Below are 15,562 nucleotides of genomic sequence, written 5' to 3' on the forward strand. Positions count from 1 at the left end.
CATTCTACAGATTATCACCCATCAAATTATGTACAAAAAATTAAAAACTCTTGAAAATAGCACAGAAAAAGATACAGGAAGCAGAAACTTAAGATTCTTGTAGGTGTTAATTGGCCTAGACCAGAAATTGCTTGCAATCTGGTCTGGTCAAGTCTATAATTTCACTAACTAAGGCAGGGGTTCCCACCTTTGGGTCCCTAGACGTTGTTGGCTGCAGTTCCCATCATCAACCCCAGCCACAATGGCCTTAGGAAGGGTTGGGAAACTATTACTTATGAAATTTTTTTTAAAAATAGAGCAAACAGGTTTTCCCCATGAGCCACAGCATCCTCCCACCTACTACACTTGTGCAGTTCTCACATGATCAGTATTGGATCAGGGAAGGTTCTACAACAGTGCTCCCTCCCACTGCTTTCCAGGAATAACCATCTATTCTCCCAACTCTGCAGCAGGCAACAGCATAGCCTTTCACATCAAGGAAGATGTGAACATGCATGCCAAATGATATTCATCATTTTGGATATTTTTTTAAATGAGACAGCATTACCTTGTATTTCTATACATCTGAGAAAGTATAGGACTGTTTAACATCTAATTTGCCCCTTTGACATTAACAGTAAATTCACTGAAATCAAGTTATCCCAACACAAGGAGTCACAGCTGATGTTCTTGGGGAGTATTTCCTTAGCCAAAAACCCAAGTGTCCACTCTGCAGAGAATGGGGTAGGCTGCCAGATTTGGCTTATTTTAAGCCAAACTTTGAGTTACAGCCCATTTTGCCCACGAGTATACCCCTTGGGTCTTGGCAGCTCTGGATCCCAGATCTGGGTTCTTGAATATTCTGTATATTGCTTGCAAGACTTTGGAAAAGGGATATTTAGAAAATGTAGGCTTGTGCTGATCATCTAATTTCTTTGTAACACCTTTCTAAAGCAATTAATTGGCTTTCAGCAGTTTGTAGTGCATGTTTTCCCCTATTCTGTGGTAGAATTTGTTGGTGTGGAATTAATCTAATAATCCAAACAGAGGATTATAGCTGTAAGGGCCAGTTTAAAAACCTCTTGAAATTAATAGAAAGACTCGGACCAGTTTCAATGGATTGTGGATCAAGTGCAGTCAGAGGCGCTCTTACCCCTGAACTTTGAGGCCAAAGTCCAGGGCCTCCACAGCCCCTGAGGCCCCCCAAATCCTCTTTAGTCTGTCCCGGGTGATGTGATCACCCGCAGAGCATGATGATGCTTAATATGCAGGGGAGGGGTGTCCCCCAAAGGCCTTTAGGTCCAGGTTCCAAAATTAACTAGGTGCACCTCTGGGTACAGTACTGGCAGAATGCTCCAATGAGCTTTTCAGAGGGATGAGATTCTATTTTTATGCAAATATCATTAGCAAGAAAGAACAAAGGAAAAACCTAATTCTCCCAACAACAAAGAAGAATGGTTTCAATGGAGAAAAAGTTTCAGCAATCCTCTGCTGTTGCTCCAATCCTTTGTTGTTCCACATTTCTAAATGGGGAACAAAAATCTGAGTTTTTTTAAAAACTGGCTTTTGAAAGCTCTGCCTAAATTGGCAGGTAACCAAAATTGGGAGACAGATCTGATTTCCTCTTAATTGAATGCCTTTTCATACACTTTAGACACACTTTTTTTGAGAAAAAAGGTCATTCTTAAAATAGATTGCTTGCTCTGAAATTTTTCTTCGGATGTCTGGGGCAACTGTACCTTTGCACTTGCCAGGCAAAGGGAGGATGCGAGGAGCGAAATCTAAGAAAAGCATATTAGAATGCAAATCCAATCACTAAAAAGTGCACTAGGTCAATAGCGGAGAAGTCTATAGCCAAAAGAGAGACACTATTGATTTGCATCCACTGGGAGAGCCAGGAAGAAACTAAGATCAACACAGAACTGGATGAAAAGAGTCTACAATTCTTAGCACTGTAACAAAGGGTTTGGCACATAGATGGCAAGGAACCAGGCATGGTGGTGCTAAGAGTTACCATGCCTGTTGGCTCCTGAATTAAGAATGACACAAAGTATTGGCTGAAGCAAGAAAAATATAATCGTCAACATGAGGTGCAGGAGGGCAGAGGTTGGTAGCATGGTTCTAACCTCTTCCCAGTTGCCAATCCAAAAGGCTTTTAAGGAACTCTTTGCCAAACTTTTCTTGGTGTCCTTCCTAGTTAGCACCGCATGCCCAATTCTTGATCCATCATAAGAGTGCACTAAAGTACACAGCAGTTGCATGCCTGTTTCTGTTCATTCTGAGGAATCAGAAAAACCTGGGATCCCTAGGTCAGGAAAAACCAGAAAATATTTTCCCTGACCCTCTACAATATCTGAAATGGGACCATTCACAAAGCTAACTGTATCAAATAGAAAGTATCCTGTAACAGCTTGAACTCCTGTCACCAAAAGATAGCCTGTACATGAAATACTCAAGGTCCTTTGCTGTGGAGTTATTTCACAACCACCAGGATGACCTTAGCTCTATTCAGACATTCATGTTGAACACTTCTACGAGTGTACACAGGTACAGTTATTCACATGTTATGCTAAATACAAGTGTAGTGGAACACTTCCTATGTGTACCATGCGTTTGGGAGACCTGTACCCAGATTCACCTGTAAAATGAACACAGATACAGTCATTCACACAAAAATATGTATGAGTGTACAGTCAACTGTGCACTCATACCACATAATGTCTGAACAGGACTCTTATCCAGAAGAGTACAAAACTGTACAATGGGTTGTGCGATACATCAACATTTTCCACTAGCACAAGAACAAAGCTCTGTGTACCATCATTACACTATATCCTTATGTTAGTGAAACAATACTATGCTAGATGTGTTATGTTAGTGAAACAATACTATGCATAGTACAACACCAGACTAGATGTAGGCCACAATCGCTACAGAGATGTATGTGTACACTCTCACTCAAGAAGAGAAGGGACATTATAAACTAGAAGTATTTTATTATCTTATTCATTTTACTAAAAGGTAAGATTTCTTTCAGACAAAACATATAAAGCATTCAAAGGTCTCCCCCCCCCCCCACCCACATGAGCATTGATGTACTGACTCTTTGAATGAACTTTAGTTCTGACAAAGAACTAAGGCCTTATCCTTCTGATTCTGTTTTGCACGGGATTAACAAGATTAATAACCAGTTTAAAACATGCAGAACCAAACAGGAAAGGGCCGATTTCCAACCCAAGGGCAGGTAGGTAGCACAGAAGCTAATGTGGGGCTTAAATTTATCCGTTTGGTGCAACTGTCATAAAGCAAACTGATGCTCCTTTCCCTCTGCCACCTAAACTCTTCCAGTGAAATCCCACTGAAATAAATAGGCGTTTGAACACTGACTCTAACCAAGCAAAATATTTCAGCTGCGTCTGAAAACTGTGTTTGCATTTTCAGGTTAAAGTTAAAACAGCATTAAGAATAAGAAGCCTCCATGTTGCGAATATGCTCTGAATGGCTTGCTAATATTAATAATAAAGTGTGTAAGTGACTGGTCACACAGTGTTCACATAATTTTGACAGATGGTAAATCATAAGCAAGGCTTATTTTGTCACTGTTCATTTTGTCTTTGCAGCTTCTAGCACAACATTACAGGCAAATCTTGTTATCTGCAGAGCCAACATCCACGGGTTTGCATATCCGCAGTCGAGTAATTGGCACCCAACCTCGGCCTACACAGAAAAAGGGGATCAAAAAAGGGTTAATTCTGCATACCTGTGGGTTTGGAATGGCTGGAAATGACTTCAGAGATCATTTCCATCTGCCATTTTAGGAAGAGCCACATTGTGGCTCAGTTGTAAGAAACAAACAATGGGGGGGGCCACATGATTTCCCCCACATTTGGGAGTTTTGAGGGGCATTACTGGATGCCTGGAGACCTGCAGAGCATGATAGAGCACTTATTTCTCAATTTCCAGGGCCCTTTTTTGCTGTTTTTGTCCATTTTCTGTGCCTCCAGGAACCGAATCACCCAAGTCCCATTGACTCAAGGAAGCTATTCCCTCAACCAGCCGAAACCAGGCTAAGGGAGTCCAACCCAGTTTCTGCTGCTCGTGAGAACCAGCAGCGGCAAGCCCACTTATGGAGCTACCCCTTTAAGTGAGCGCTCTGTTAACCTCATTCAATTGATCGTGTGTCAGCTGTGGCAGGCACACTTGGAGGGAGAGGGGATCCTAGGAATGCACCCCACACTCGCGCAGTGCATTACTGGGGCTCCGGGGGGTACCGTGTGGCGGTGCTTTCCTTCACCCAACCCCCGGAGCTGCCAGGCAAGACATGGTGAGGTGCCGGAGAGCCGGAGTCCAGCTGCCGCTCGTCTGGGTATGTGACTGTCTGCAAGGAGAGCGAGTCAAAGCTGCTCGCCCCGCAAAGCTCCCCATGGCATTTCACACTGCTCGTGTGAAGCGTCTCAGTACCTTGTTATCTGCAGTCTCGTTATCTGTGGCAAACTGCGGGAGTGGAACCCCCGCTGTGGATAACGAGGTAAACCAGAACACACTTCATTAGTAGTATTGGCAAGCCACAGATATACCAGGGCAGCGAAGCTGCTACTTTCCACAATTGGGTGGGTTGGCATTAGCAGAGCGCCAGATCACTTCAGACAGACACCTCACCACAAGGAGATTGCCACAGAGACTGCTAAAACCAGTCAACACAGACATGTATTTCTATGTAGCTGCCCCACACCTATGTTCATCAGCACCAGAAGTTCAACATGAGAGGGCATTTTTGGAATGCAAAGAGCTCATAATTCAGACACTTCTGTAAACTGGAAGGCCCTCAGTAACACTCATGGGCCCTCCCCATCACCTGCCCACACAGATCCTTTCACACATCATTTCACAAGCAAACCATTCCTCAACATCCACCTGCTCTAACTCAAAGCTCCACAAACAGTCCTTTCCCATCCCACTTGCATACAATTTGGACTATTTTTTCCTTCAGGGAATGTTTCATCTGCGCACTGAATGGACAAGACTATGAAGAAGCATTAGGTTGTCCAATTGTAATCTTGTTCTAATGTAAAGGTTTTTTTCTGTCTTTGGAAAGTTTGCCTGTGAAGAAGGGTTGTGCTAAATTGTGCTGTAGTTCAGTCAGCTCATCACAGCCTTTCACAACAAGGAGGAATCCCCCATCCTTGGAGCTGTGCAACATGTTTGTCTAATGATGCCTCAAAACCCTTGCCACTCTAGAGCTTATGGCAGACATGGACTGGAGAACTAGCAACAATACTCAGCAGTACAGATTCCTGGGGGAACCCCACTTCTTACTACATGTGAGCACTCTCTGTGGTAAGCCTTTCCTCTTAGGGAACAGGGCACTAGCTCAATGGTAAAGGCTCTGCTTTGCACGTAGATGTTCCCAGATTCAATCACTGGCTTCTCCAGGTAGGGCTGGGAGAGACTCCTGCCTGAAACCTTGGAGTGTAAACAATACTGAGCTAGCCAGGCCAATGGTTTGACTCCGTATAAGGCAGCTTCCTATCTTCTGAAGTATTAAAACGAAGATTTCCAAAATAAGTCAAATCAAATACTGGAGGAGGGAAAGTTGGCCGAAGCCTAGTCATCTATACAACAATAAAAGCAAAAACTGCTCACATTTCAGGAAGAGACTAAACTGTTCATTTGGGTCCATTGTGATGGTCTAGGAACCAGAAGGGGCTGCCCCAATTAAAATGAATGGAAAGGGGATGATTATGCCAAACAGTGTGATAGGGGAAAAAAACTGCTTATTACTGTGCACTGTAAACTTAGAGGCCATTCACACAATCAAAAACTGTGTTCTACCTGGGTTTGGGAGCTGTGTGTGCTCCTAATATTTGGTTGTGTGGAAGCAAGGTAGTAGAAAAACCTGAGTATTTTTTCCTCCCATCTTGCTTCCACACAATCACTTCTACCCAGGTTTCCCTCTTACCTTGCTTCCACACAACTGAAAATTGGAAGCGCAGACAGCAGTCCCAAACCTGGGGAGAACACAATTTTTGATTGTGTGAATGACCTCTTAGAATGTCTTTGTAAGGAAATGCACAAGAGTCAGAATATCAACAGATGGTCTATTTTGGCCCACGATTAGTGCTGTAGGTTTAGTACAGATCAAGCCATTTTAAACCTGTGCATCGTTTACCACTGTGAGACCATGACAGATAAGGCAATTAAGTTTGCTTATAGACTTTTAAAGTTGAAAGGTCTTGGGGGGTCTTCTAGTCTAACCCTCGGCTCAGTGCAGGAAGTTGATCTGCTGCCACTTTTCAGTTAAATCCTGGTCTGTGTTATGACCCTTACCCAACGCATTGCATGCTCGATACAGCTTAGTTTGTGGAGCTGAGCAGTATGACATGGGGGTTTAAGATTCTCACACATACAGAGATCCATGCACACCATCAGAGCGGTCCTCTCAACTTCTGGGGGTTGAGGAAACCAACTTCGGGATCTCTTCCCCAGTGGCAACTCTCAGAATGGCTTGCTCTTGTAAACCTACAAACTTAGGGCTAAACACACTTTGCTTGCCTTTCCATTGAAGAAGATGGAAAAACAGGCCCAATATTGCATGTAGATAGATCATACATGCATCTTGAGATTGCAGCAATTGCAGAGAAATGGTGGGGGGGGGGGGGAGAATCAGATAAACTAGCACAACCAAATCCACCTCTGCTGCTTTGTAGAGTAATACTTGTCCTATGAATTTCTGCTTAGGGCTATAGAAATGGCCTACCTAGCTGCACCTTCAGCTGCCCTTTAGGGGATTAATTTTACAGTGGATTCATACATTGAGGGCATCTCCTAACAAGGAGGTGGTGCCTGCTATATTTGTCTCCAGTGAGCAAAGGTCAAATGCATTCATAAGCTCTTATGGTGCCTCCAAACCCATCAAGTCAGCTAATGGCAAGGCACTCTCATCAGGAGTATTCTATGTAATTTCTCTTTCATTCTTCATCCCTACACTTCTCGGAGTCCATCATGCACTCCCAGAAGGGATGATCATGCCAGTTTTTAGAAGGGAAAACCCCTACTCACATTTTGGAGTAGGTTAATGTATAAATTTAAGCCCAGCGAGCAGTGAAGTAAGAAGCAAATGCAGTAGAGAAACACCAAAGGTCCCATGCTTGATCACCAGTGACCTGAGAAGTTAGTAATGCATATGCAATAGGAGCAAGAAGAAAAAATAATCAAAACTCTCTCTCAAGGAGGGAGACTTAATGGATGGGTACAAGCAAAGCCCAAGGAGGTTACGGCTGGAGAATGGCTCTCACAACTTCTGGCAAAACGCTGTGTCCACCACAAAAGTGTTTTCAAAATGGCGGATGTGATGACAGTTCTTGGCAGCACGTCGGTGAATATCTGGGGGAAAGGACCATAAAGAAGAACCAGATTTTAAAAGGTGTGGAATGGAATATTTTAGGAAGGAAGACACTTGTTGCAATTCAACTAAAGTATCACGCATGTGTACGAAAAAACCCCAAACACAGAAAGCAATGCCATCATCTTGCTGCTACGAGAAGAAGCATTTAGCATTTGTTAAATAAACACAATCTTCAAGACCTATACTCAAACCCAGAATAACCAAAATAGCAAGAGGAGATTATGATCGCAATTATCTATTATACAATAAAAACCAAACGTCAGTGCTAGGATGGTAGCCACAAAAAGTCCCTTAAAAAAATAAAGGAAGAACAAGAAGATAAAATGCCAGGAATTTTTGGGACAAAGAGGAAGTACTTTTTCACACAGCATGTAATTAATCTCTGAAATTCTGTGCCATGGGATGTGGTGGTGGCCACTAGCTTGAACGGCTTTAAAAGGGGCTGAGACAAATTTATGGGGGACAGGTCCATCAATGGCTACTAGTCCTGTTGACTATAGGCTCCCTGCAGGCTCAGAAGCAGTAAGCCCCTGAATACCAGCTACAGAGGAGTAGCTGCAGAGGGGGGTGGGATGCCATCATCTCCTGGTTGTTTGGCTTCCCAAGTCATTTGGTGGACCACTGTATGAAACAAGAGTGTTGGACTAGATAGGCCTTAGGCCTGATCCAGCAAGGCTGTTCCTATGGAATACACTTTGGCAGTGAACTCAGAACTGCTGCTGAAGACGAGGTGTCATCATTAGATTCATGTTGATTTGCAGAGCAGCCTTATTTTTGTTTCTCCAGCATCAGCAGTTGTGCAACTTATATTAACCATTCACCAGGTTTTTCTCATCAGTGGCTTAAAAGGTTCCCTATTCACATGAAACTGCAGCTGAAAAGAGCTTACAAACTGAAAGCAGCCAGTAAGCTATAGCTATTCTCACATCCCAGTTTAGATAGGAGGAAATGGTGAGCAATGGATATAAACTGGAAAGCTACTGAGGATAGCGGAACAAAATTAGTTCTGCTCCGCGCATCAGTACAAATCAAAGTATGATACATTGTCTTCAGCAGCAGCTTTAAAATTCAGTGTCAAAAGACAGTCAGTATTCTTAATTACTTGGCCAGCTAGGTAATTTATTCGTAATTACTTGGCCAGCTACGATCAATGCATGCTACAAAAGTCCCTTTCGCTCCCAGAGAGACAGAGAAAGAAACTCCATGCCCCCTGCTTCAATGATGAATGCAGGGAGCATGGCCAGTATTGGGAGAGGGGCTGAGAGACCCCCTCTCCCAATCCTCCCCAGCCAGCGCTTTGTTCAAACGCTGGCTGGGAGCTTCTTTCTCTGACTCGCAGGGCAGAAAAGGACCCTCCAACCAGCCAGCACTTAAATGAAGCGTGATGTTGAAGCAGGGGGCAGGGGGTTTCTTTCTCTACCTCACTGGGAGTGAAAGAAGTAGCATTGTGTAAATTGATTTAAGTCAAATTGATTTGAAAATTGGAGTGATTCAAGTGATTCGAACTTGAATCAAATCACCCCTGGAATAAAGGGCCTGATTAGAATTCCAATCGAATCAGCCCTGATTTGAGCTCAAATCGATTTGAGTGGCGAGTGCCATTTTGGAGGGCTGTTTTCCCTTTGATATCTCCTTGCTTCTTGGTTGGCTTGTTATCATTCAGATCAAGTGTAGTCATCGGAAACTGTTTCCTCATTGGCTGGGGGGGGGGAGCAGGGAAGGGGGAGGCTGAAAGGGGGGATTTTCAAAATGTACTTAAGGGGCTGTTTGGAGGCAGAGACAGAGCACCATTTGTGCCTCAGGAGAGAAGGATCTCAGAGACTGCAGCAGCACTACTGAGAGCAGAGACTGCTGGTGGTGGCAGTGGTGTTCTTTGGACTGGACTTCCGGGCAGAGGTCCAGTCCCCCACAGGCCTAGGGGGCTTCCAAATGCTGAACATGCAAAATGTGGTGTGTCATTGCAAGTCAGTGGGAAGTATGTTATTCAGAATCTCTTCTAAAAATAAAAAGTTTCCAGCTTTCCCTGAGCATGTTCTGGTGTTAAAAAAAATAGTGCATTGCAGCTTATTTGGTGGTGGTGGTGACGGTAGTGGTAGTGGGGGTACTTAAATGGTACCAGTGGCCCCCAGTGGCTTTAACTGGGTGCTGCTTGGGTTTTTTTTTTTTAAAAAAAATTGGATTTCTTATTCTTGTTTGTAGCCAGCCCCCAGTGGCTAACAACTGGAATGCTGTGCTGATCCCCTGCCACCGCAGCATTTTATTTTTAATTGTATCAGCAGTCCCCGGTAGCTTTAACTGGGTGCTTCTTTAAAGTTCTAAGCATTTTTCTTCTTTTTGCTTGTAGCCCCCAGTGGCCTTAATAACTGGAGTGCTGTACTCCCTCCCCCCCACCCCAAGCTGTATCTTTGCTGCTGCTGTCTGTATGCCTGCCTGGTGGGTTCATTTGTTGTTTGTGTTCTTTCTGGTGTGTTCTTTTTGGTGCCCAGTCTGTCAGGCTCTCTCAGTTTCCCTTCTCTCCCCCCGCCACCAAGTTTTTGTTTTATTTTGATTGGGTGGGTGTCTGACTGGTGCCCACCTGCCCTCTCCCCAGCTTTTTGAGTCCAAATGTCTGCTTGGCCCAAGAGTGCCTCCAAGAGCAACACCTGACAGACTCCAGCCAAATACACCAGCAGCCCCCACCAGAAGGTCACACACAGCGCCTGCTTTGGTCAGGTTATAGAACATAAGAGTTCTTTAAATAAGGCCTAGTTTGGGTGGGGGAAGGGATTAGGTACTAGTAGGACTGTAAGGCAGGAGGGATGGGTTTGTGTTAAGAGTGGCCACAGTAATCCCCTGGCCTTCGATTAATTTGCTCCATTGTTGCTCAATCCCCTCCCCAAAAAAGCACACACCCAAATAAAACCTGCTTCTTTATTGGGGGGGGGTTAATTTTTTTAGCTTCTGTTTATGCACCATAGTGCTATAGACAGTGCTGTGTGTGGCACAAAGAGCATAAATATACCACCCCTGGGCCCACACCCCCTTAAAGGTGATTCTTCCCCTCTTCCCCCCCACATCAGAATTAGGGCTTAAAAAAAAATAAATCCCAAGATGTCTGGGAGGGTCCAAGGCAGAGTCAGGAGCAGAAAGGCAGTCAGAGGGAGGGGGGATGCTGCTGGTCATGGTGGGCAATGGCGAGAGGGGCCTACTCCCTGAGTCGCCCCCGATGATGTTTTGTGCAAGCTCTGCTTCCTGGAGAAGCCTAGTCCCGCAGTGTCTATGGCAACTGAGGTAAAATTTGGCAGTAGTGGTGTGTGTTTCCTCCTCTGTCAGGGAAGAAGCTCTTTCCGTGGCAGTGGAGGAAGTGTCATTGGCTACTAGCCCAGCCAGATTTCTCTCTCCATCCTTCCCAATCCCCACTGACAGTGAGAACACACACACACACACACACACACACACACACACACACACACACACACACACTTAGCCTGAGACTAAGGAGGAGCAGGAACTACTTCTGCTTCCTGTACATTCTCAGCCCCAGGGACAGAGTGGTCTGTGCTGCACGTGGAGGTGGTGGACACTGACCACACAGACAGGTAAGCTATAGACAACCATGGATCGCCAGGTAGGGGCATGGCTGCTGGGGCAGACAATCTTCGCCAAGGGTTTATGGTCATAGACAATACTGCCAATATAACTAAGATAGCTGAGCAGAATCGTTTTATGTCCCGCTGTTGTGTGACACACACACTGAATCTGGCATTTTTTAAAAATTGCCATTTCTCTGTGCATGTGTTTGGCCCTTCTGGGGTTGCGGCTAGGCAAGACATCCCTGCTGCAGGTGCTGGGTGCCATCCTGCTGCTGTCACAGCTGTTTTTGTGGAGAGGTGCTGCAATAAAGCAACTTTCTTCCACTAGAGTGAAAAGGTTGGACAGGTTCTCAAGAAGAGGCAGCCTGAGCTCCACCTACCTGGACACCTGATCCCTCAGGATGTTCTGACCTAGTAGAAGTCTATCTTTCTTTTGCTCTGTCACCAGCAGGAGCAAGAAGTGGCCATTCATGCCCTGGCAAGGGAACATGGCTTGGAAGTGCACGACCTATATAATCAGGACTGGGCACTCCTTTCTGAGGTGGTTGTCTTGGCACACGAGCCTTTCTTTGTTACCATGAACAGCTTGTGTGCCAAGACAGCAACGCCGAGCCAGGCTTTGCCCACCGCTCTACTCCTCAAGAAGTCAATGTGTGAGCTCCAGACCACACTGACCACCGGGGAAGCAATCACCCTGGCAGGTCAGCCGAGGATTGGAGTGTTGGATAGACTCAGCACAGGATAAAACATGCGCTGCTTGGCGGTGGTTGTCGGACAGTTCCCCTCATGCCCGCCGACCAGAGTCCAGAGTGAGAGAGTGTTCTCCATGGCCGGGGACGTGGTGATACCCCATCACGCATGCTTGGACACTGAGTTGGTGGAGCAGCTGGTCTTCCAGAAGGCCAACCTGCCACTGCTGGACTATCCAGAGCTGGCCATGGAGGGTGAGTGACTCATGGTCACCCGTACCCACTGCAACACCACTGGCAGCTTGCCCCACCTTGGCCAACCCCAACCCCAGATGTGTCGCAGTCTGCCCGTTAGTGCTGCTGACATGCACACACACACACCACCAGCATGGCTGATGATGAGATGATGGACTGGTGCTCTAACCCATGTGTCAGGCTGTCAGCCAGGGCCCAGCACCTATCTGAGGCCATGGTGTTATCCAGACACAGGCAGGCATGTACATACGCTGGAGAAGAAGAGAAGAAAGAAGACTGCTTCCCACTGTAAGAGCATATGCATTGGTCCATCAGGCCATGACTGCTCTGTCCTTGTCTCTTTGTAGCAGGCAGGATGGACAGTTTGATTTTGTAGTTTTCTCAGCACTGATTAAGTATAATATGCTTGCTGTGCTACTGCTTCCTGTTAACTATTTGGTTTTTCTGGATCTCAGATTGACAAAGGCAGAACTTGGATGCCTGCCTGCCCTCCTTGAGTTGTGGTTTGGTCTGTTTGTGAGATGGTGTTGTAGCGAGAAATGGACAGTAGCAGCTCAGCTCTATGTGTCTGTGTCTTGGTGACTACTTGTGTGACTACTGTGATGAGCTCATTCATTCCTTGGTGACTACTGTGATGAGCTCCATATCTAGGCTTGAGAGTAACTTGTGCTTCAGACACTGCTCTGGACTGCTCTGCAATCTGCATTGCAAGGTGTACTCAATCAAAATGTGGCTGAAGCAGTTCTAGTTGAGCTTATGGCTATGCTTCCTGGCTGCTAAGGGTGCTGCTGTGGCAGCTGTTGCAATGCTGAAGTAAGGAGTCATAATTGTGTGTGAGAGCAATTTGCCAATGATGTTACTGCAGCGCAGGCACTGTGGCTGGCAGTGGATTCTGGGTCAGTGATTCTTCTTTAGCCATTTTTGGACTCTGTATTTTGCAAAATGTGGTGTTCTGTGTTGGGAGAGCCTGTGTGCTGTTGTTCTGCAGTGTTTTTCAAGGCAGAGTTGCAATATTTGAGCACTCTGCTTGTTTCAGCCATAGGGAAAAATGGGGAACTCAAATCACCCCATTGTTTCCCATGGGTAGGTCCTAGAGACACTAAAGTAGATTCAGTGATATGACATGATGAGTGCTGCCTACTACCCAACCCACAAGAGAAATGGGCAAGCAGGTTATTTTTAGAAAATGTTTAACCTTTCCCCAAAAAATCCCATTGGATCCTATGGGTATTTTGGGGGAAGGTTAAAAAAAAACACCACTTGCCCATTTTTTTTTTTGTGGGTTGAGTGGTAGGTAGTACCCATCATGCCCTGCTACCCAGCCCAATTTAGTGTCCCTAGGACCTAACCATGGGGAACAATGGGGTGATTCGAGTTCCTCATTGTTCCCTATGGCTGAATCACTCATATCACTCGATTTGATTTGAGTTGATTCGTTGAAACAGCCAGCAATGGCAGCTGTTTCAACAAATAAATTCAAGTATTTTGCGATTCGATTTGAGCTGAAATCAAAATTGCAAAATATGATTCGTGCACACCTCTAGAAAGAAGCCCCCAGCCAGCCAGCACTTCAATAAAACGCCAGCTGGGCAGGAGAGGGGTGTGCCTCATGTTTCCAGCTGGCAAGCACTTTGTTCTCCAGCTGAGTGCAGGAAGGGGCAAGGGGGTGCCCTGAGAAAGGGACAAAGGGGCAACATGGCAACCTCCTCCCACCTTGGGGGCCCAGTGATGTCTTCACCCCCTTGTCCAATCAACCATCAACTGACATTGATGCAGGGGGTGTGGTTAGGGCACACATGCTAACATATGTGCCCATTTGCAACGGGCTATAAGCCACTGGCAGGAACTGGGCCGCCAGCAAGCTTCTTACCCTCCTGGCTGATGTTCAGCAATCCCACTGGCCCTGCTGCTGAGCCTGTCAGTCAGACTGATGGAGGGGGTGGGCTGAGTCTGAGTACCCAGTAAGGCAGATACCAGAGAGGAGGAGGGAGAGAGGAGGTCAGATTAGGGGTATGCTGTGGAGCCCCTGGCCATGCGAGTCCAGAGGACTGGAAGAGGAAGGAAGCCACAGCATAGCTAGGCATTTGGGTTTTTGTTTTGCCCTTTTCCAGGGTAGACTCACTTGGCTTATATTTAATTTCCCACCGAGTTTAAACTGTTAAAAATACTACCATAGTAAGATTCTACAGAAATTCATATAGAAGTTTCTCTCCCTCTGAGTACCCAAGTCTTTAGATTTTTTTATTTTTTTTAAATGGCTGCACTGGAGTTCTATTTTACTTTGATTGATACCAACTGCGGGGGACAAGGATGACACGCAAGATAAGCTCTGAACCATTAGGAGCAGGAATTATACGTGATTATGCCATGAATGGGTTTCACGATGAAAGGTTACTCCTTCTCTGTGTTGCATGGTTGACCTTTCTTTCTCTTTGACCTACTTGAACTAATAGATTCAGTCCTGTGATACCCCAATGAGCCAATGAGATTAAGCTGCTGTGATCAATGTGTGTCTGGCACAGGGCATTCTGTTGATGTTGCATTTATACAATGTCATTGACTATCAATATTGACAGCTAAATGGGTGTTCTGCACACTGAAAGGGCACGCTGCTTCCAGAGTTCACGCAGCAGCTTCTCCTTCAAGCAAGAAGCTTGCTGCTGATATCAGTTGAGTGTTAGAATACAATAATACTGTCTCTCTCAATACTTTCTGGTTTGGTGCTCTTAAATAAAAAGTTACCGTGTTTCATTGGTGGTGGGGAGGCTCATTGGTGGTGGGGAGGCTCATGCTCACCTATTGGTGAGCATGATGGTCTTGCTGGTGCCAACCAAATACCTTTTTATTTGTCTTTTAGATGCTGCATTATAACCACCAGTTTTACCTCTAAGGCAAGGATTCTCAACGTTGGGTCCCCAGATGTTATTGGACTTCAGCTCCCATAATCCCCAAAGGCACTGGGTCTGGGGATTATGGGAGTTGAAGTCCAATAACATCTGGGGACCCAATGTTGAGAATCCCTGCTCTAAGGCATGTGCGTGTATGCACACACACAAGGGTTTTTTTTAATGTCTGCTCAGTTAATTTTTGATCTGCTCAGGGTTAATCAGGAAGGCCTCACTCTGAATGCAAGTGTGCATACACAGCCTCTTGATACTGCCACCCAGAACAAAACTCATTCTGTACATAGATGTAAAAATTTAGGGGGAACACAACGCTGTTTAGAATCTAGTTTTAACATCTTTCTCTGTTTTTATGCAGCTTATTTTTATTTATTTTTATTTATTTTCAGTCAATGAGGTAGAACTGGACTGATGCACAGAGAAACAGCTTTTTTTTTAAATGCCAGAAGAGTCATTCTTGCCAATGTATAGCAATCAACTGCAGTACTGAAGAAAAAAGAAAAAAAAAGAATGCATGTAATAAGAGTAGATCCTTACGTCTCCTTGAAGTCCTGCGCTTCAGCTTATAGGTCTCTTTGCCATGGCATAGATGATATATAAAGGAGCCAAGCTGTTCCATGTCGGTGACATGTTCTGTGACTATCATCTCCTCATGGATTATGTAGGTTTGTGGGAGGTATGCCCCTTTCTGAAATAACAGAATTATTCATAGAATTCTCAGAATATGTTTTCAAATTTAGAAGAAAGAAAGAAAGAAAA

At 45.2% G+C, this 15,562-nt stretch overlaps 1 protein-coding gene across 3 annotated transcripts in view; it reads right to left on the minus strand.

Moving 5' to 3' along the window:
* Nucleotides 1-2,955: 2,955 nt before the first annotated feature.
* Nucleotides 2,956-15,562, minus strand: part of ITM2C (integral membrane protein 2C) — a 44,471-nt gene continuing 31,864 nt past the window's right edge. For all 3 annotated transcript variants that reach the window (XM_053306116.1, XM_053306115.1, XM_053306118.1), the window contains 2 exons: nt 15,341-15,491; nt 2,956-7,362 (listed from right to left, as the gene is read on the minus strand). In XM_053306116.1, the coding sequence (XP_053162091.1) occupies nt 7,271-7,362; nt 15,341-15,491 (243 nt within the window). In that variant the 3' untranslated portion in view covers nt 2,956-7,270. The remainder of the gene's footprint in view (nt 7,363-15,340; nt 15,492-15,562) is intronic.

The sequence above is a fragment of the Hemicordylus capensis genome, chromosome 3, assembly GCF_027244095.1.
Source record: "Hemicordylus capensis ecotype Gifberg chromosome 3, rHemCap1.1.pri, whole genome shotgun sequence".
Classification (NCBI taxonomy): Eukaryota; Metazoa; Chordata; class Lepidosauria; order Squamata; family Cordylidae; genus Hemicordylus; species Hemicordylus capensis.